Source organism: Cygnus atratus, chromosome 8 (assembly GCF_013377495.2).
Source record: "Cygnus atratus isolate AKBS03 ecotype Queensland, Australia chromosome 8, CAtr_DNAZoo_HiC_assembly, whole genome shotgun sequence".
In the NCBI taxonomy this organism is placed as follows: domain Eukaryota; kingdom Metazoa; phylum Chordata; class Aves; order Anseriformes; family Anatidae; genus Cygnus; species Cygnus atratus.
The window spans coordinates 25,628,499-25,652,040 of record NC_066369.1 but is presented as its reverse complement, the minus strand read 5'-3'; the positions used below and the strand labels follow the sequence as shown (position 1 = coordinate 25,652,040).

Genomic DNA, 23,542 nt, shown 5'->3' with positions numbered 1-23,542 from the left:
CCTGTTTATTCTTAGTTAAACAGTTAACAGTTTGAACAAAATTCAAGTAGCAGTAGAAGATCCTTCTTCTAAAGATAGAGAGGAAAGGCAGGTTCTATACTCACATGGGAAAAACCCTTGCAACAGATAGCCCAAAATACGACATTTGGAGTTTCTGGAATGAATAAACAAGCAAAATTAAACCCAAACCCTCATGGAAAATCCCTGTCTGCTACAGAGGCTGAAACCTAAACCTAGCTAAAACACGTGTGAACACATGTATGCTGCCCTGCTCAGAAAGGAGATGATCCCTCAGGAAACGATTCCCCTAAGGCCTCAAAGCCCTGATCCCCAAATAGCAAAGCCAGGCCCTCCCTACAGATCTGTAGGGAAAAAATTTCTGTCACTGCCTTAATCCTGGCAATGCCAAAGAGACCCAGATGAAAGCTCGTTTGTGCTGGTGACAAGTCTTTTTGAGGGGTGATGGGTTGAGTCAAGAGTCACACAAACGCTCCTGGGAGCTCTGCACACTGAGGGCTTCACAGGCCCAGCCCCAGAGGAAGGGGCTTCCTCTGCACCAGGCCTTCTCCAACCAGCATGCTGCTACACAACTGAAGTCCCCCAAAGGAAGCCTTTGCAAACGGTGTGCTACATCCCACGTAAAACTCTCCCTCGGGGAGAAGATAAGAGTGAAAACGAACCAGACGTACAGACACCACTCACTCAATTTTAATATCTGAATGGGAAGTGCCAGATACCATGACAACAGGACTCGAAGAATAAAAGGGAAAGGAAAAAAGTGGTGCCCCAAATGTGAAAACAATCCTATAAATACACTAATTGTTCGACTGCTTTAACTACTACTGTACCTACCCAAGCCTTGTCTCCATTTGGAAGATAGCTACTGAGTGACCTCAAAAACGAAACAGAGCCCCCCCAAAAACAACTGCAAACTCCCCAAAACAGAAAACAAGGTCATTCAGCTAACACCCTGCCAAGTTAGAACACTTGATTTCACCAGGCAGTGCCAGAGAAGATGAAAACAGCAGTAGTTTTGTCCTCTGTAGTTTTGACAAATCCCTAAATAACACTGTCTTGCATTAAATGTCTTGATTTTTCAGACGTGCTAAAGCAGTAGTTCTTATGGAAGTTAAATAGCAATTGACAATATAGTTGCCATTCCTCAAAGTTAGACATCAGAATTGTATATTGGTATGAAAATGGTTTTCATTTTGAGGTATATGAGGTATGTTTTCATTCTGAGGTAGCCCTACATGCCCATCCAGAAAATACAAAATGGAGCATGCTTTGACAGGGCCTGCTACTGTCTAGGCACCACTAGTAGATCCTTCCAAAAACCCTGCTCCCACTGAAATTTCAGGAGGGCTTTCAAAAAACACGCAATTACTCTATTTTAAACCTGACAGCAACAGTGATAATAAAACATGCCTACTCTTGCAAATAGGAGCCTTTAAAAATACTTGAGGGCGCTATCATTTCAGACATTCTACATCTCATCTGAAAGACAATCTTGCTCTTACCTGCTCCTATACAGATTTCTAACAAAGTCAGCTGTGTAATTACTGTACTTGAGGACTTGGACTAATCTGCATGCAAAGCTTAAGTGTCAGTTTGAGACAGATGCTGCTGACTTGACTGGAGTCCTGTGTGGTTCCCATTACAGTAGCATGGAAGCATTTTTATCTCTGTAACACACCTTTCCAACACAATCACCACTTTCAGGAAAATACTTTTATTCCTATTTTGGAGAATAGAAACTGAAAGACATCGAGATCTTCACAGACAACTCGGACCGTGGGTGGACTAGCATTTAGCAGAACAGGAAACTAAAGCTGTATTCCCCCCCCTTCCAAGACAGTAACCTTATTATCGGACCTCAGTGCTTTTGTGTGTTGTGCTGGGCTCGAGATATCTTGTAAACAACGCGCACATTTCATGCTGCAGAATATATTAGCCTCTTTTTTTTTTTTTGTTTTCCTGCTTTTATCAAGGGTCTTTAAATGTAAAAATGGATTTTAAGCACGGATGCATTCATAGTACTGCAAGCATCTGATGAAGTGTGTTTTCAGAAGTCACTGCTCCTGACACACAGGACAACTGGAGTTCGATTTCTGAACAAATATTTGGATTTTCTCCCCCTGAGTTGACATCTACTGCTTCCCTTTTTTCATCTTCTCCTCCGCCTTCCTTTAAGGAGCACACAGTCTCTGAATTAGCAGCTGTTCTGAGAAGAGCAAGGCTGCACTCCTCCCCGCTTTGTCCCCGAACAGAACAGGGACTGTACTATAAAAATCCACTGTTCTGGAGACAGGCATGAATGGACAAGCAGCAGCCGTGACTTATCTATCCCAAACAGTACATTCAATGCTGAAGAAGGGACGAATTGAACACAAGAATACAGAAATGTACAGGCTAAATTATAACAATATTCAGTAAGAAGAAAACAGACTTAGGAAAAAAGTGAAAAACAAATCAATACAAAAAAGGGGGAGCAGTAGTGTGGAAAAAAGTTTGCAACAGCAATTAAAAGGAGTCACTGAATTAGATGATACGTGTCATTTGTGGTAGGAAGCCTTCCACATCCAAAATAGACTTGTCACATCATGGAGAGAGCCTATGACACTGCTGGACCAGTGGCACACTAAAAGAAGTAGATGTAGCTACACTCAACTGCAATCACAAGTGTATTGGAGGTGAGAGACAGCAACAAACTGAAGACAAGAGTCAGTGACCAGCAGGTATTTAAATCAAGAATGACTTAAGGCTGAAGAACAACTTAAGATGCGAGATTAGAGGTGTCCAACGTTAAAACAAGTAAATGCTATCCCTTGGTTCAACAGTGACTAAAATGCAAAAGCCTACAGATGTTTCAAGTGTGTAAAGGTTACGTCTGGAAAGGAAATATTAGAAGCGTGTTACTTAATTTCTCTTACACATAACACTAAGGAAGTATAAATTTTATGGTCCAAAACCTAAGATAAAGTGTACTCCAGTAGGAGGAACCAGCCAGTCATAGAACAGTACATGCTTCATAACAGCAAATGCATCTTCCCCTCCCGCATTCCATTCCAGAAGCTGTTATCTCTGAATTTTAGAGCATAGTGGATGGCAACTCAAAAACTTCCTACTGAGCAAGGGGGCAGGAACCGGAAGCAGAACTGACTGACTTTTCACTGGTCAGGTCTCAAGCAAAGGTACAGTCTCCAGAGTATTATGATCCTACCACATCGTGCATGTGCACAAAATGTGGATGTCTGGCATTCAGAGGCCAAGTCCAGGTGAAAACCTGCTGCAGTAAAAGGCAATGGCAGCGAGTGGTAGAATGGTGGGGAGAGGAAAGGCAGTAGAGAATCACAACACACACCAGTCACTGAACAAGTTTCCAACTTTCGTGACAATCAGAACAGCACAAAGGACATCCTGCCTTAACAAGAGAGAACTCAGTTTACAGGAGAGATTTTTGTTAGAAGGCAAGAACAAGCTCTCCCATAGCCATAGAGGAACTATGTAACCAGAGGAATCAGGAAAGACACAGCTGAAACATAAAAATGCAGTGAATCTTCCAGCTTGGGAGCATTCTGAGTGGAAACAACAGCCCTAACACCTTCAGTCTAAAGGAAGTGACAGAGGCACATAAGACTGAAGGGAAAAGAATGTTTTGCAAAACAGGAATATTATGTAGGACATAAAATGCAGCAGCAATACATGAAACCTGGTTGACTGCAAGTTCCAAACGCCTTGGTAATTTTGTCATTAAATGATTTAATTCACCAATGTTTAGGGTTTTGTACCTAAACAGACTGTTAAACAACAAAAAACAAAAGCCACCACAACACTAAGAAATCTCACAGTAATTCTGAACAATGACTCAGAATACCTATTCTGTCTCAAACAGCCCACTAATTAAACTCTTTAAGCTCTACTAACCAGTTTTTCCAATGCACAGAGGAAAGTCATTTATTACAGACCGGAACACAAAATTTAATATTAACAACACAACCTGTGTCTGCAGCATTTTTAATCTGATCAGCGAAAACAAATAAAAGCTGCAACCTGACATCTAGAAAGGTTAATCTATAATAGTTAGATTTACGTAGATTACTTCACATAGCATCTGGAAAGATGCTAAGAAAAGTAAAGCTACTTCATGTTCCAAAATGCACTATCTATAAAATTTTGCTATCTGTAAGTACTTGAACTGCAGCAAGCCTACTTAAATTTGCTTCAGTTTTAAAGCAGAACTTTCAAGAACCTCAAAACGAAAAGATTTTTTTTTGGTGTTTCAAGTGTTTATAGTATTCTATATAGATACTTGCAGGTAATGGAAGTAATGAAAAGCAAACTGCTTAAAGCAGAAAATGTTATGACTTTGTTGTGTGCATATACCTACTAGTTCTATCTGTTAAATTTATTGATAATTTCATTGAAAAGGCAGCCAGTTCTCAGTAATTGCCTTTTTGGTCTAAAATGCAGGTTTCAACATACTGTTCTCAAGAATATTAGAATTATATTAGAATGAACACGTTCATCACTTAATTTTCCCCAGACTGAAAAGCAAACCTTTGCCTTTTTAGAGGTGGCATGCTGTCTGTATCAGTCAATACCTTCTTCTATGCAATGTCTGTATACATGGCACTAGACATATCAGGTGTGCATATCATGACTACAAGCTGTTCTTGCTGGCTGACCACCACGGAATATGGTATAGGTTTCAATACCTAACTTTAAGGAGACATTACTTTTCACAATGTTAAGCATGTAGGTGGGGAAGCATGAGGGATACAAGCATTTTTTTCCTTCCTTTTGTTTTCAGTTTCGCAAAGTACTTCACCTGGAGCAAGTATGTACCATAATCCTACAGATAACGTCCAGATAACAAATCAGCTATTCCAATGCAGTAGAAAGCACCAGGGCAAATGCTCTATCCATCTAGCTCCCAAGCTGTTCACATTAGGGGCTGGGGTTGTTTGATTTAAGACTGAAACTTCCAGAGCAGAAAAAAATGAAGTAGAGAAATAGGGAAGAGATGCATGGGTAAATAGGAATGACACAGATACAGTATGTAGGAGAACAGAGGAATCTAAAAAAGGAACTGCTGGAGAATACTTCCTTGTTATATGTCCTGTCTTACCCTGCCCTACCTACACCATCCTCCCAACAGGGAAAGTAAAACCACCCCCTACATCTAACCAACAGCATCCTAAGGAAGAGAAAGGCAGCCTCATTTTGTGGTTCCTAGGATGCCATAGCAAGAAGCCTGCTGATACCTAATTTCAGGTGCTTTAAAGTGTGTACAAACACAGACTATCTGTACAGGACAGCAGGGACACTACACCTTCTACTGCAGAAACAGCAGCCCCTCGAGAACAGCAACAATTAATCATACTGGGGATGCTGCCATTTGTTTGCTTGCAGGTGAGCATGATGCAGCTTTTCATCCATCTGCTTTTGCAACACCCCTTAAAAACCATCTAATTGAATAAATATTCTGGGCTCTTGTGAATAAAAATAATGAGAGTTGAGGTTTTTTCTTCAAGAAGATATATTCCACTGATTAAACAGATGCTGTGAGAGCCATAAGAACTGCAGTACTGGGTCAGAGCAGAGGTCTGCCTACTCCAATATCCTGCCTTCAGCAGCACCTGCAGATCAGTAACTTGTGCTGAAATTCCTAGGGGGGAACATAAGCAGAAACACCTGCAAAGTCAGTGACAAATCCTGCTCAAGGTGAACAGGTCCAACAAACCAAAGTAGTGAGTCAGCCAAAACAGAGCTGGTGAGCAGAGGCAAAGAAATAGCATCATGTCACAGAAGTCAAAGTCTTTCTTCTACTTTCTCTGCATTTCTTCTTCTTAAACTCAAAGTCTCACAGTGAAAAGAAGGACCCCAAGACCATGGAACCACAGAAATATGAAACGTTGCATCTGGGCAAAACCTGAAATAGCAGGCAGATATACAGAAGGACCTGAACAAGACTTGGGCTTTACCATCCATAGAAATCAGAGGCTGCAATACCCAATCAAGGACTGCTCCAGGAGAGAAGAGGACATGAATCAGGAGTCTAGAGAAACCCAAAAATATGCTTGGCTTTTGTCAGCTGACAAGCATCAGAGCAACTTCCAATAGACAATGGATTACTGATAGAGTTATTGGTGCTGACTACAATCACAAGACTGCTGTTGAGCTGCACACAAAAGTTGTTGGACACCCGATTCAGCTAGCAAGAGAAACCATCCTCTAAGGAGGAGAAAAGATGGTTTTGCACCATTAAGGATGCACAGGCGTAGAAAACAGCAGTAAATCCTCCTCTCCAATATATTATTGCAGATAATAACATAACTTGATTAGAAATTAACCCCTCTTAGCTGTAAGTCAAATTAAGATGATATCCTAAGTTTCAAAGCATTGAGTTTGAACCTCTGAAGTTTTCTGCAAGCAAAAGAGAAGAAAAGGATGTAAGGCCTGGCAAGGCCTCCATTGAGCAGATATCCCAAAAGGAACGCTACTTTCTGCAGAGGGTCCCTCACTTGAGAAACATGTGGTAAACAGGTTAGCTTGATCATCACATGAATGGGTCCTCACTCAAGTCAGACACAGGGTACTCCAAAAGCAGAGAAAATCTGAGTGGATGAAGTCTGAAGAGGCAGTTTGCTCCATCTTTCACTTTTTACATGTAAACTGGGCTAGCAGAAGATACAAAGAAGAGGATGAGAACGCTGAAGATGTAGACTCCCATGGGCAGGAGATCCCAATCTGGATTGGAAGGTCTCAGGGTGACTATTTCCAGAAGCTAAGGCGAAGGAGATCTTGCAGAGCTCTTCTGGCTGTGGGAAAAAAGCACCTGCACTCTAGGAAGTCAAATCATGATGAAACAGCTCTACAACAGAAGGTGGCAAGTACTTCCTGCTCACCAAGTCTGAGAAAAAGCTACTGCAGGCAGGTCAAATAATCCTGGTCACAAATGTATAAAACACCATCTTATAGCCAAAAAGAGACTCCTACCAGTGTTAGTAAAAAGCAGAGTCTTGGGAAGAGAGCAGGAGCTAAGCCAATTTCAAAACCATTTAGAGTGGTTTTGCACAGGTCACTTTTGTTCTTGGACAAGTTGTCTAGCAAGAGAACTGGGGAGATGGGCAGGGGTAACAGCTGCAGCACAGTACTGTTGAAGGGCAGAAGGTCTTGAGCAGAAGGGAACAAGATGAAATGCTGGTGAAGTCAACCTTAGTGCCCTGAAAGGTGAGTTATCTCCTCATGTGCTGTCTACTGCTGCCACAAAAGGCCCTGCCTCTGCATTGTTAGTAGAAACTGCTGCCAATCTCCCAGTGCTTTCCTGGAACTTTCCTTTCCTCCCCTTTGTCTTTGTCCTCCTTGGGCTAAAATGAAAGAAAAAAGGGTTAGGGACAAGGAAAGCTGGGCTCGGTGCTTCCAGATAGAAGGGCACAATGGGTTAGAAAAGGGGCAAAACACTGGGGGCAAGGATGGACTGTCATCAAACAGAGGGCTCCACCAACAGATCTATTTCAGCTGGCTCTTTCATGGTAGATGGACCACCTTCACACAGACACAAAGGGCTGAAAACATCTCCGACTATAATGTCAGCAGATGCACTGAAAAGCCTCATAGGTAGCCATCTATCTGGAGGTCAGTTTCAGACTTGTAGGTGTGCTTGTGCTGTTGAGAAAACCATACCTATAAACCTTCCTCATTAAACTTGATGGGAAGGTAATGTTACTTACTCAAAACAAGTAGTTAAACTGTGAAGGATAAACTAAATATGCATTAAAAGCATTTAATGCTCTCCAGAACAGGTCTCAGGATTGAAACTGCTAAAAAGTTAATTAGAAAGATTTTTCTCAGCACAAGGGTCATGCCTTCTTGCTTTCTGCCTGTTTGCCCCAAAACTCATTTCAATTGCTTTTTTCCAAATAATCAAGAAATCAGAATTCTTTTGTTCGCCTGTGCAGAAAATGCACTAGATAACTGCAGAGGCGATAAAGAAAATGATGGATGCAAATTCGATCGTTTTCCTCTGCGTTTAGAAGAGACAAATCATACCAAACATTTCAGAAATCCACCAAGGCACTCATTACTATTCCTATGTTCCTTCCCCCATGGTGCTAATGAATTTAGTTCAGGTACTTAATCCAAACACTGATTTAGATGATCAATATTTGGAGATCATCTTCAATCTGCAGCCCTTACAAAAGGATATGTAACATTGAAATTAGGTTCTCTCTGCTCGAGAAGAGAATATACTTTAGGAAATAAGAAGCTATAAAAATAAAATAACTAGGCCACCAAATTAAGATCAGCTTACCCAAAGTCTTTAATGACATTCAGAACCACATATTTAGGCTTGACAAATAATTCTAGATTTCCAGGTTTAAAAAGACTGACACATTTCTTTTACTTTTTTTTTTAAATCTTTCACACACAATTGGAATTACCAAACAAAAGGATTATAATCAAATTACAGCATGCTCTGTATTCCATCTGATTCATGGAAAGACTTTTCCTTTTTCAGTGCTAGAACACATTATTGCAAGACCTCTGGTTTTCTGGGCACTTGATTTTCAGCTGCAGTTACACTACTCTATCTGACCACTCCTTCCTCATTGCATTTTGACTGTGGATTCAACTCAAAATACCACTCATACAAGTCTCCTTTATTTACTGAAGTACAGTGAGACCAATCTGCAAGTCAATTCCTGAACAACCTAAGGTAAGTCACTGAATTTGGCATTATTTTCCAGCTAAAAGAACTCTAGTGTGTATACACACCCACCCCATATATATATATATGCAGAGCCAGCACTATCTATTTTTCTCCCTGTATTTCAGGAAATATCAAGTCTGTGCTTTCAAGGGAGTGAAATACAGGAAAATTAAAATACTTACAGGCATTTCATATCCAGCCACACTTTGTGTGCATGTGCTACTAAATATTGCCTTTAAATGCCAATTGAATCAAACACCAGAATTGTATTCACTTGGTAAACGGTGAACACCACAGTACCTATGTGTTTTTCTACTCTGAAGGATTCTGTTAGTTCTCATCTACCACTGGAGCAAAGCAATTGCTTTTGATGCTCAGACTAGCCTAACAAGATCTGTACCAAATAAGTGATCAGAGATCAGTGACTAGTTATCACTGCCTCAGAGAATTAATAAAAAAACCCTTCCAAGACAGCAAGGGAATAAACTACCTCTACAAGGTATTTCTCTCGTAAACCCTGATATTAGGCAGGCTTATGTCATGAGGCATGAGTTTACATACTTTCTAAACATTTTATAAATCTTATCTAACATAATCCCTACATTCTATAATCCTGTTTAATGTAATTTTGAGTGGGCAAAACTGCTGGAACCAGGAATATCTCAAAATGGAAGGAACTTTCAGAGCACCACCAGTGAACAGGCCATCAAATGTAAAAGTAGTTTATATCCAGATTAGAGTTAGTCACTTAGGATCAGGTAACTTAATGCTGGGTTTCACAGTGAGCTATACTTATCTGCATATGGGTCATACACCTATTTTTCCTTCCCAACAGGAAACATTTTTGGTATGCCCTTTTACTGAATCCTTAGAAGAAACTTATATAAAACACTGACGGTCTTTGTACATGAAGTTTTCAGTGAATAAATGCTCTATTTGCAGTTTCTGAACATAAATAGCTGAACTATTTCTTTTGAATGAAAAAAATAGATATTCCCCCCAACGATAAAGAAACAATTTTACTAATAACTCTGCAATTTTCAACTTGGGGCTTTCAAATATGGACTTCACTATCTGTTACCTATTGTAATGAACTGTATTACCTCAAGGTCTCTTTCATAGAGTTAAATTTAACCATTAATCCTGATTTTGCTTTGCAACTTTTCATTATGATTTTGCTTTTGGAGCTTTCAGAGTCCCCTCTTGACCCAAAGACAGGCACTGTGACCTCTCTCCTATCTACACTATCAGACAACAAAATCTCACATTGAAATAAAGATTAGCTGTTGCCTGCTGCAAGCAGTGGGCCAATACTAGAAGTTGGTTTGCTAAGTTTAAGTAGCATTTTCCTGCTACTGCACACTTTGTCAGACTCAAAAGCTTCCCTCCTGGAGAGCCTTACTGTTAGGCAACATGATTATACCTGGCTTTCTTCCCTCCTGCCTCCTAGGGTCACTGCCACAGTTTGCAGTGCCAATTAATGGCTTCTCCTGAGGATACAGACCTCCTCCAGGCAAGGCTCTCAGAAACAGTCACTGATTCTGGATGCTGAAATTAAGACTGCTTAAACAGGTCCCAGATTTCAGAAGGGACCAGATATTCAACCTCTGAACAGAACACTCCAGATAGAACCACCAGTTCAGCACCATTCACTGCCTACGCTTGATTAAATAAATATCTGTGCCATGATTTTTACCTCTTAGTGCATGTTGGTAAGCCACTTGTTATACATGGAGCTAGAAAGAAATAATTTTTAATGCAGAGGGACAGAAGATACCAGCTTCACCCTTCATGGATGTATTTCTGGAGCAGAATGGGTGCACACTCAGCTTGCTGGGAGCAGAGGCAGAGCAACCACCACTGCAGGCTACGAATTGACTGGTGCCTGGAGAAGCACACAATGAACACTGCTCACACGGAGAACTCCTCCTGCACTCAATGCTGCACTGTTTCTCATTCCGACATTTTGTTAGCTTTTGGTTTTTGGATGATGTGGTTCAACACCCAGAGAGTAAGGTACGGACAATCCATTACTTCTAGACAGGACTACAGGCAGTCAGTAGTTTTTCTCTTCCATCACATGCTAACACAGATGCTACTGCTTTAAGCTCATTGTTTGTCTTTTCTGCCTTTTCACCGGGATCATCAATATTTATATTACATTTACAATGCCACCATTATTTCTGAACTACAATCTTAATCTAAGTCTATATCAGTCCTGTCATAATTACTTGAAATGAAAATGAAAGATGTAGATCTGTGTATAATCATAAAGGAATTCAAAGGAACCATTTAAAACAGTTGCTTTTTGGGGAGAAGAGCAATGAAGTTCCTGATTATGCATGCAAAGAACATCAAATTGCACCACACAGCAGGAATATGCAAACTCTGTCATATGTTAAGTGATGCACAGAAATCCTGTATCAATAAATATTCTGCTTTACAGTGTGCCTGGATCATTGTAAGGTATGAAAGATTTGAGATCCAAAACTTTTAGATGCTGCTCATTTGAGAATCAGGGGCTACAAGTTTCTGTGTAAGCTATAGAAACAAAAGTATAATTCAAAAGCACTCAGATCAGGTCACCAAATCAATTAAGTTTATAACATGCATCCTCTTTCCCCACCTGCAAATTTAGTCAATGACAATGCACTTGGCCAGCAGCGATCGCAATGCTTCTGATGGACACTGTGCTGACTATATCTTTTGTTCAATCTTTTGACAACAGAAGCTCAGCATTTCTTCTCTGAAAATTTTCTAATGAATTCAAGCTGTTCCCTTCCTCAGCTTAAGTCAGTGAGATTTATTACTAGCTTTCTTTGGGCAAAAGAAGAAATGGAGTGCATCTGCAGTGCTATACAGTTTAACGTCACTTGTAAGCACTGAGCCTCGCATCCATCTGAAGACATAGTCCTCCTCCGTAACGTCATCTCCTTTCATCTAAAACTGTTCTAAAATGTTTGTGTCATTTAGTTTTTTCTAAAACTCAAATTCCTTCTTCTCATTTTTTGAGAGCAGCTGATTAAACCTGAACAACTGGGTTGTTGGACGAAATATGCTGTAGCTATGAAATGGTACAGCAGGGACCAGTTTCACTGTTAATTTAAAATGCTAGAATTAATTAGGTAGTGTAAATGAAGAATTTAATAAGCACACTTTACAACCACAAGTTCTGCTTTTATTAAACACCCCTGCCAAATGAAGGCAACTATCTTCAGTCTGTTTTTCCTTGTCTCATTACCTTAAAATCTCTGCAGTGAAAAAACATTTTTCTATTGCAGCCCCTCCCCCATAATTAAAATGTATGCCTGACTTCTATCTCCTCTTTCAAGTCATTAGCATCTTTTAAAAATGCTACTGTATATCCTGCGTGTTCTGAGAAGGTACCAAACAAAACCGAAGTTTACAATTTTGGTTTTGAATACCAAATTAAAGGCTGTCTTAGAAGCTGTCATTCCTATTCAACTCAGTACAGTGTACTACCAAATTAGCATATTTTTTTTAGTAAAGGAATATGCTTGTTTAAACATGTGTCTTTCCAAAGCGAGGGGTAACATCACGAATCAATTTTCTTAAAAAACCCTGCTACTGTTCTAAAAGACCTGTAAAAAGACTTGGAGCAGGTGATTACTGCCGACATATAGTGTTTAATCCATTTGAAAAATAAAACAGTTCAGATCATACATTCTCTCAAAGGGATCCTATATATTTAACAGACTTTGTTTAACTTTGAACTCCTTGAAGAAAGTATTTTGAGAGCCTAAACATTATTTCACAAAATCTGCACACTTGCTTAGCAGTACAGGGAATACAGAATTTAACTGGTTCACGCAAACGATTCAGTCCAGCCTCCGAAATATATTCAAGATTCTTCTAATATGGCTTTGCCAGGCTAGCTATTTAACATGATGATTTGGTCTGTGACCTTTTCTATGCCTCTAAACAGATGCTGAAGCATTTGTTTAGCAGCACAAAACAGCACACACTTAGCTGTGATTTATTAAAAGAATTTCTGAACAAACAATGAAAAATGCAAAAGCAGACAAAACCAAAACTAATTGTTTCAGACCTCCACCATTTCAGCTCAAATAGCTTAAGAACGCTATTTTTTCTACAACACAACTTCACTTAAATAAATCTGCAGTGATTTTTAATAAGGAAAAGAAGCAAAGAACCCTGTAAAGGTAGTCATTCCTGTAACAGCCTGCTACCATGCTTTGCCAGCACCAACCCCCAAAAAACACAAAAAAAACAAACATGAAATCCAATAAGCCTCACTTACATTATGACCCTGAAAGATGAGTTGGGTATGACCTCAGTACATTTCCATTTTATTGCTCCTGATTTTCTAAGAACATCAGAAGATTATTAACTGCTTCTGGCTGACAACTCCATTCAATTCAGTAACTCCAATTTAGTGTGAGGAACACACACCCTGAAATGTAGTAATGTTGCCCAATACCTTGATAACACGCCTGAAGCTTTAGCAGATTAAGTTCTGTTTGCAAAAATAAATGGCACAGAGACTTTGGAGGACAATTATCACAGCCTTTTTCCTCCTTCCCCAACTTGGTTTGGTTCTTATCTGCTTGCATCACTTAAAACATGCAGGCTCTGAAATCATTTAGGTGTGGTGACCTCAAAGCATATTTTATTTTAAAAGAATAGTTATGAAATATTTTACTGATCATAACCATTTATGCACTTGGTATGGAAACAAGAAATATAGGCAGAAACTACCCAAGAATACATCCATAAGATCATATAGCCAATTTCTCACATCTTTGAATACAGAGACAAAAGCCCGGAGATAAAACGGAACAAGAAGAACACTGTTCCTAGCAGATGAAGTAATGGTTCCACTTACAAAGGCTGCCAATTCTACATGAGAACAACACAGAATATATAAAGTCTTGGTGTTTTATTTCAAGTAAATCCCCATGAATTTAAGGCATATGGGAAGAAAAAAGCTACTGAAACATAGGACCTGCCATGATCAAAATTCAGGCTAGGCACACTAGACTTTTACAGACAAGGGTTAGTCGTTCGCTTCCATCTGAAATAACTGAAGTAACCTATGGTTCAATTTCTAAGATCATATTCAAACTGAAAAGAAAAAAATATGGACCTAAACTAGTCTGGTAGTAGGTATCAAGGGTAGTATGTCATACTGAGATATTGAGTCAGCTAGGCTTGTAAGAATGAAGAGCTTCAGCTCTTCACATGGAAATTTTTGGAGAGGGAGACTAAGTGATTTTTCTTTTAAGCACAAAGAAGTAAAGAATAAATAAAAAGTCAAGTCCATTTTTCAATCTGTTTTTTTCCATACCCCCGAAGCTGCATCCCAATCAGAAGATATATTGAAATAGATACATCATGGTCAACATGCAAGAAGAAAGCTCTGCTGGACTACACTTCTGAGGACTTGAGCTGCCCTGGGGCTACTGCCATTTATTATGTGCCTTGCGTTAAACAAGAACATTGCTATATGTCAGGAAGTAAATAAAAAAGAAACATTGCATGTTTAAAAGCACTAAGCAGATCTTCCTAATGCTGCCAATAAAACAGCTGCCAGGCTGTTACAGAGGTAGGTATGAAGACTTGGCTTTCAAATTCCTTATCTTTGCTCAGTGCCCCTTTCCCACAGAATGCATGCCCAAGCTGCCTAGAGTGCATCCTTAAGAGATGGCTCTTGTTCTGGAACCCTTTCCTTCCCGAGGCTGCTGCTTTTCTTTGTGCTAAACATAACACTGGTGATGCACTGAACAGCAGTGAAATTTCAGCTGTTCCCCACCTACAGTGTGAGTAGACACACAGCCTATAAAACTAACCTATAAAGCAAGCTATAAAAAGTCATTGCTCATCCTGCTGTTGTCTCGTGCATCAGTGAATTCCTGGTTGTGGCAGCAAAGATACAGAGCAGGTTAAGCACACTGGCACCTGTCCACACCTTTAGTGACAGTGCAGACAACTCTCTCCTCTTTGAGAGAAGATCTGTAATGGGAAACTTCTCTCATTCTGAAGAAACCTACAAATGGGTGCCATGTCATGCAGGAAGGGGTCATCACAAATTAAGGTGTCTTCAGGGAACAACTCTAAGTTCATTAACCAATATCCACGAACATCCAAAAGAAATTGAGAGCAGTGGCCCCCAACTACAGACCACTGCTGCTCCAGAAAGGCATGGTAAGTGGGCTGTGAGGGACGCAAAGAACCATCATGACTTTGAAGTGTTGCTAACAGGCAAAAATTTGATGAAGGACGGTAAGGTTCAAAAGAAGTAATCGAAATTATGAACTGTCAGTTTGCTCAAGCAATTTAGACTATGTTCCTATAACTGAGTCAATGCTAAATACAAAATAAGTAACGATAAGTGTTATTTATTCAGGGGGGTTGGACTAGATCTTCAGAGGTCCCTTCCAACCTTAGCCATCCTGTGATGGATCAGGAAGTCAGTATTACTGTATGAGCTTCGCTGCAAGAAGCTGCATAGGGAAGCATTATATGCATGCACACTGGTAATGTTTGTTCCTCCCCTCATTTCTGTGCGCAGGTCAGAAATACAAGGCTTCTTCTACAGTTGTTCTAGATCCAACGTATATCACTGAAAACTAAAGGCCTACCACATGAAGAAATTTACCGTGATATTTGCAGTAAGTCCCACACTAAGCACTTGTAACACGAGCACTGGGGTTTCACTGACCCTGATGTATGTGAAGGTGAACGATGCTCGAGAGCTTACCTGTGATTTTGTCTCTCACGAGCTTGCAGGATTCTATTTCACCGATGCTCCCAAAGAGACTCCTGAACTCCTCCTGGGTCATGTTCTGGGGTAAATAGTTGACTATGAGGTTGGTTTTGCTGTCATCTGTGGCAGCCCCCGTCTGCATGGGGGAAGGGCAGTTTCTACTGTTGCTGGAGGGTCCATTGGTTGTATTGGAAGTAGGGCCATTCGACACCTGAGGCTCCATGGTGCTAATTATCTAAATCAAAATAAGAGGAAAAGAGAAAAAAGCCTTAAGTTTCATAGATACAATTGCTATTTTTAAAGATACTTACAAACGAATGAGTAGGTAGCATTCATGGCCAATTTAGATACTTCAACAAAAAACCCTGCTTGATTCCTCTGTTATTGTTGCAAAGTAGGTCATGCTAGTCTTTGGCTGTGAGCATATACTAAGATGCAGTTTAAAAAACCCTTCTTTTTTGTTAATGCAAAGCTGATTTCTGCTTTCATCACACAGCCATTTTCACAAATGTATATTTAAACCACATAAATTTAATTATAATTTAAGGTAATAATCATAATTAAAATTATAGTTCCATTAAATCAGATTAAGTAAGTGTATGGCTCTATATGAAAAGGTAAAATATTTTACCTATTTAATAACGGTATCACAGAGTGCAATGACAACAACATTAACCAGGCACAGTCAATCTGCAAAGTGTCGTCATTTGGACTGCCTTTGGTTAATAAACTCAGCATCCCAAGACATAACACTTACTGGTTCCACTGATGACCTATATTCTCCAGTTATTTTTTTCACTAACGAACTGACACCTCTTTAAATAATAAAGCCCTGGATTTGCAATCTTCGGAGATACAAAGGTTGTTAGATATTTACTGGAACCAGAAAGGTTTAATCAGAAAGAGCTTATCAGGCACAGACTGGAATTTTAACAAGCAGTTCTATCTTGAAACACAGAACTCTGATTTTCAAAGATATTCAGATTTATACTCAGATTTTTCTAAAACATCACGGAAGAACCCATCCCAGCAAAGCAGATGCATGCCAGTGGCCCCATTCTCACCAGTGCACCCGGCCGCGTGGGTGCAGATGTCTGCAGGGTACGGAACAGAGAACCAAAGTCTACAGCACAAAGCTGCAGAGATGTGGATGAAGAATGCCAAAAGCCTGGGCACTGCCCAGGTATCTGCCTCAACCGCAGTGCCCAGCCTGTCTGGGGCTGCCCACGGAAGGACACAGCCGCAGATGTGAATGAACCAAAGCAATGCAAATGGCAGCTTTCACTGTCTGCTGTAAGATTGGCACTAGTGCAGCTGCACTGGCATCTGTTGAAGCCCATCCCTAGGACGGGACGGACAGACAACAATGGACAGACAGACAACGGTACAGGCTGGAGCCACAGGAAGGTGCACTGCGGGGATGGGCACGGAGGAGAGCAACCGACACTGAGCCTCACGCTCATCTCATCCTGTAATTATTGTAATTACTCATGACTTAATTAGCTTTCTTTTTTAAAACCAGGGAGGTACATATTGCAACAAATTAGGCTTGTAGTTTGGGGGGGATGACACCAAAACAGGGGAGTCTCTTCTAAAATTAGCTGCATCACAGCGGTTAAGTTTCTAAATAGCTTATATGGTCAGTGGTGGTTTTCTTTTTTTTTTTTTTTTTAAAGTTGAAATGCTTTGGTGTTGCTTTAAAGCTTCATTTATAGAATAACCCTCCTTTTTAATCAATGGAAACAAGTTTTGAATTACTATTATTTTTATTTGGCCCAGGATTACCTACTTGGTATAGCAATTTCCAAATAAAAAATAAACCCTGCCACATTGTGTAGCAACAGAAAGGCCTTCAGCCACAAACCCAAATCATTTTGAATATGAATTCCCCAGGAACAGTAACCTCCTGGAAGCAGTCAGCACGCCTGAGTCAGAAGCGCACTGCCGATTTGGCCAGCCACACACCACCGCCGACACCTTCCATGAGGCAGCACCGACCCCACGCGCTCGGTGTTCAGGGCCTTCCATCTCACCTGCTATTAGCCACATTCCCTCTTCCAATCCGATTTCGTACAAGTATTTACTCACACATACTAAGCGCTTTGGATGCTACTAAATCTGTTTAGCTCAGGAGTCCATCTGGAAGATAATCTTTTGATCTCTGCATCCCTAGCCTTACAGCGGACAGTAACTCCAATCCTAAGCTCGCTAATAACCTGCTGCCCGGGTATGTTCTCCTCACACTAAGGGTAACGCTCACCCTGTGAGGCACTGCTCAGTGTGCTCATATACACCATATCAGTTTAATTAAAACAAAAGAAATCCAGTCCAGGTTTTCCCTGAGCACCATCCTTGTGCTGATGAAGCCTGGCATCCCTCCCTTGAGCCAAGCAGAAGATGGAGGCCGCCACCACACAGGACCAGGCCTGCTCCAGCACTATGGCTTGTCCTGCACTGCTGACCACCACCACCAAGCTGTCATTGCCTTTTGGCTGAAAGTGATTTCATATGCTGTAGCAAATTTTCACCCATTCTCCATTTCATATACTAGCTTCCACGCTAGGTGCTCCACCAGGACAGTGCATATTTTCCCCTAGAGTCTGTGTTCAAACCCCATTCTCTTAGCCAGTGAAAGCCTCACAATTAACAAGGTACAGTCAGAAGGTGACAGTAAGACAGCTGATGTGGTTAACTGCAGCTGTGTATTTAAGTCATCTGACTAGATCATTTCTATTATAAAAGCAACACAAACTTTAATTTTGGGGACTGGTCCTGCACCTAAAGCAAACAAAATACTGTACCTGGTTTCAGTTACAGCAGAAGCAGGACTTCAGCACAATTCAACGAGAAAGGTACATCACCTATTATTAGCAACAGGAACAAAAGCTATGTGCAGTTTCCCACAATAAACAAAACCCCATGATCTTTTAAAAAAAGATATTAAAGCAAACAAAATTCAAAGCTGGCTGGTGTCCTACTTACGCGTTTTGCAAACTTTTTAGTTGCATTTTAAGCATGGTTACCTTCCACTCCATGCAAATAAATACAATTTAACTAAGATATTTAACAAATACTGAATATTAGAGGTAAGCTGCTGAAGAGAAATCTGTTCTTGAACAAATAGATTCTAGTATAATACTTCTGAGTACCTTGGCATAAACCTGTGTTGCACCAGGTTTTCTTCCTTATTACTCTTACTCAGCTCCAACTAGGTTTTCCAGATTAGATTTTTCAATAGTAGAAAGGAAAAAAAAATCAATTATTTGACCTTCAAATTATTACAAGATTGTAGGTTACTGAAAATTGATTTGCTATGTAAGAAAAAATATTGGATAGAGAAAAATTAAGATTTATTAGAAGTGTTTATTTTTTTTACTGAATAATTTTTAAGTCTGTGCATAGTGATTTCTACGTAAAAACTGGTAAGTACCAGAGCATGAATTCTTGTGGTCTCAAAAGAGTAATACTTATTTCAGCAGTACATACTGATTTATATTAGTAAAGACTTAATGGTAACAAAAAGGTTAAGTCCCAGTCCCCTTTTTGAGCACAGTCTTCTCCCCTACACATCCACCTCAAACTGTTCGGAGTTCAACATGCATTCACAAGGACACTGATGGTTGGTTGATAATTGTTAATATTAAGATGTTGTTGATCCCACATCAGTCAGCACGTTACATAAGAATAACTACATTATTTATTCAGGGAGTAGATTTTAACATTTTAACATGTTCACTTTTTTCTGATTTATAACACTAAGATTTAGATTGTTAATTCAATACTTTTATCACAATATGGACATTTCTGAAATTGATACTGGAGTTTCCAGGAGCTCACTCTCATTATGCTTTAATTACTGGTAATAACGTTATTTTATTGTTTTATAAAAAAAATACTGTGCTGCAATTATATTCCAAAAAAGTATAAAAGGAGCCTATAAATATAAAAAAAAGCCTTCAGCTCATCAAGAGCTTGTTTGGATACTAACAGAACAAATATGGAAACTGAACAGTAATTTAACACAAAAATATATACTTTTAAAGTATAAAATACACTATTATTCCTTGTAGATTAGTATTACACCTCTACATATGCTATATAAAATTGGCAGTGTTTTCATTATTTTGTAGCCCTTCTCAAACCTAATTTAGGTAGCTACTACTGGTCTTGAAATACTGCAGAACAAATGTATACTGATGTGTATTTGTTAGTGATATAGTATCACAGGTTTTCTTTTCCTTCATTTTTTTTTTTTTGCCAGACTTCCAGTGCTGCAACATTTTCTATATACAGGTTAACACTATCTTTGAAGAAAAATAAATTAGTTGCTGTTTTTAGACACCGATAATTTAAGCACCAATATTTGAATATTCCATCTTCGTAATGTTATTACTATTATTATGCCTAAGTCACAGATTAAAAGTAATTTCAAGACTGATTTTGTCAGTTAAGCAAAGGCAACCCGTATCTCAAATTGTGGATATGTTTCATCACACTGCTGCTTGTAAAAATCGCTTCTTGGTGTACTACTTTTCTCAGTATGGTAATGCAGCCACCAAGGAGAAGGTATTTTGGTTTGACAGATTTCACAAAGAAAAGCTTTGCTGCTCAGGAAGACAGCATAAGCTTTGCCAGTGTTTTGCAAAACACTGCTTACCAAAAGGCTTCATATAACCCCTCCTACAAAACATCAGCAACAAATACCCATTATAGCAACTCCTACATTCCAAATAATGTTTCAGAAATACTTCCGCCATATCTTTATATACTTTTTCCACTTAATTCAATTAATTTCAATTTATTCCTGCTCAAGTATTAGCTCCAACAATAATGCAAATACCTGTATGTATAAACAAAACTATTACAATGCTTAAACAAGCCACAATAACTGACATTAATCTTCAGTTGCTATTACAGTAAATGTGTGACATCCATCTACCATTACAAAGCACAGTTAATGAATCATTTAGAAAACTACCCACAGACTGATTAAGACAGTCTTATCTTCCTATTGCATGCATAAGCAATAGCCAATGGCTCCATAAATGTAAATATACATGTTGTATATTTACAAGATTTGTTCTCAGTAGTCTAAAAGAAGATCTGCACGTTGGACTGAAAAACTGTCACATACATACACTGTGAGAAGCTTGCATTCAGCAAATAATTTAACACCCTTTCTTGTTATCTGAGTTACATATGCTCTGCTGCCCATTTTCCACAATGAAGAGAAATGAATTTGAGAGGGGGAAGAAAATCCGGCAGCGATTAGGAATCTTAAAAAGAAGTATATGTATAGGCACCAAAGAGACGTATCTGAAACAGAGTCTTCCTAAAAAACACAACAAAATGAATAAAATTCCTAAGTCTATGAAGGATTCAGGAGTCCTTAAAATGGAGCTGTCCACATAAGTCAGAAATGTTATCTATGAATAATAAACTGTTCACAGCACCTAAATGCCAAGAAAAATGATCATGGTAAATTATACCTCATGAACAATTCATGAGGTCTAATTTTATATTATTTCTAAGTGTTCATTAATGAACAAACTCAGAACATTCTCCCATAAAAAAGAATTTAGATAAATAATGCAAAGCTCTTACTTTATCTAAAAAAGCTCTTTAATTAGCATTGCAAGTTGTTTGCTTTTACATGGGAAAACAAATGGTGCCATGGCAGAGGTCCCATAGCCATCTCCTGAATAAGGATGACAAAAGGAAAAACAAACAAAACCTCTCCAACAAAATAAACAGTGTTTTTTTTTTTTAAAAAAAAGACTCAGCATCTCTTGTGAGCGCAAGGAAGTCAGGATGGTGCAGAAATCTGGGTCCCACATCTTTTCTGCAGGTGGGAAAGGCCCAATTGTAGGAGCTGCCCTAGAAATCCAGCCACAGGCCTCCCATCTGCTCCCACACTTGTCTTTGACACAGCTATTCCCGTAAGACTGACCCATAGGTATCACATGGAACAAAGACCTGCAAGATAATGCCCCTTGACCCCTTGACCAGCAGCTGTATGCCCCTGCCCCAGTTTAATGCTGCCACTTCTCACTTCAGTGGGATTAAGCCTATCTCCTGTGTTTTTGCTGATTTTTGCTGGATGGTAAGATCTTCAGGACAGATCATCTCTTCCCACCGGAGTGTTCAAAAATAGTGATTTTTAACTATTCATTGGTTGAAAGCCTCAACTCCAGCAGGAGCAAGCAATTGGTGCACCTGAACCTTGCAGGCACGTTAAGTGCTTCCGTCAAAACTGACCTTCAGAGAGGCAGATGATGCTGTGTGCAGCTCCAGTACAGATTTTCTTCTAACGTAACTGTCAAATTTCACTGTCAATTACATTTTTATTAAAGCTTATGTACCACACAACTAGGCTTTGCTATTATTTACCTAATAAATACATCATGAACATGAAATACAGAAGGAAAATGAAGCTTTTGAGCAAATCTGCCTGAAGGCAAATCCAATATCCCAGAAATGATTCATTATCAAACCCTCCATATTTTGACATACTCCCCACTCATATACACTTTTACATGCTGTATCTTTCCCTCCTTTCCAGGGGAAGTCATTAAATATCTTAAATATAGATATAGCTGAAAGTCTCAGCTCAAAGTGAGCAGTCACCAGCTCTGGCACCAAGGCTACAGCCTTACAAAAATCTGTTTCAGAGTGCACTACGCTCCAGTTGAAATAATGGTGTTCAAATGTTTTTAGTAAGTTCACATTTATTGGGTGCCCTGATAATTGTACAGAGCACGCAAGTGATCCAAATGGAGAACAACAAATGCATTCATTTTAAGAAACTATTTTCAGTTCAAATAAATGAGAAAATTAATAGCTCAACTTATCTTGATCTAGTCCATTATATGCTTTTGCATGAATATGCTGAAACAAAATATTTTGTCCCCAATTTGCAGCACAATGAATGTAAAGTTTATTGGCAATATTACTTATTATCACAGCAATGCCTGAAGGATAGAACCGATACCAGCATCAAGTCATGCTGGATACTATAGAAATGGGTAGGCATGGCAGGGACTTTCACTGCAGCAGCACAAGAAGAACTAGAAAGGCAAACCCTGTTATTTTTATTTCAAGTTTTGCAGAAGGTAAAAACAAAAGGACGACAAACCAGAGGAAAGCAGACCACTGAAGTCATATCACAAGCTGTGACAGCTCTAGAAGTGTAACAGCCTATGCACAAACCTGACCTAGCCGTAGGGTTACCTTTCTTCAAAACTTTGGAAAAGGCAAAACAGCATTATGATGCACTAAATCACATTTAACTGAAACTCAAAAAAGTTTTCTGTTCCAATGAAGTATGGGATCAACAGTTGTAGACTTGATTTCAATGACAGAAGGGACTAGGTTAAAGAAAAAAGGTAAAGTAACTCAAACATTTCATCAATAGCTAAGGTGCAATTAGAGGAAGCCATGCTCAGAACTCCATGTCCAATAACCACTACGATAGTAAAAAAACATCACATACTTTGTACGGTCTCTTGCTACAGGTATTCTGGGGCTAAGAAATGGAGAGGGGAGCACTACAGTTAGGGTACTGCAGTTCAGTCCTCCCCAAGCCTACAGAAAACACATGGAAATGGAGAGCAGTGTATGGGTAAGCAGTTCATGTGCAGTGATTTCTGGGAAGCACAATAAAATGCACATTTGTATGGACATACACGTTATTCCAGCAGCAGAATATTGTTACAGATTTACCATATGTATTACCTCAACTCACAGTATTTGTTGTTCTTTATGAACTGCTACCAGGCTTCATTGCTGTTTCCAGCTTCTTCGCTCGTTGAGATGACTACGAAGAAGCCATGCATCCCATAAACCTCAGCACTGTCTGGCTCTATTCTTCAGTGTTCTCCAAACATCTAGGGAAGTCTACACCAAGTGTGCTCGACAGCCCTAAAGCAATCAGGCAGTTGGACTTTACCTTTGTAGGTCCCTTCCAACTGAAGGAATCTGTTCTATCAGCACTAAGGGAAAGTAAAATGGAAAAACTAACTAGAGTAACAGGCAATGGTCACAGAAGTTGCCTACTACCCCTGCACCAAACTAAGTCC

General features: G+C 39.5%; 1 protein-coding gene across 2 annotated transcripts in view; it reads right to left on the bottom strand.

Annotated features, from left to right (window-relative positions):
- The window catches only part of ELAVL4 (ELAV like RNA binding protein 4), a 59,730-nt gene that overhangs the window by 24,900 nt on the left and 11,288 nt on the right, over positions 1-23,542 (bottom strand). For both annotated transcript variants that reach the window (XM_035537657.1, XM_050712232.1), the window contains exon 2: positions 15,459-15,699. In XM_035537657.1, coding sequence (XP_035393550.1) covers positions 15,459-15,699 — 241 coding nt within the window. The remainder of the gene's footprint in view (positions 1-15,458; positions 15,700-23,542) is intronic.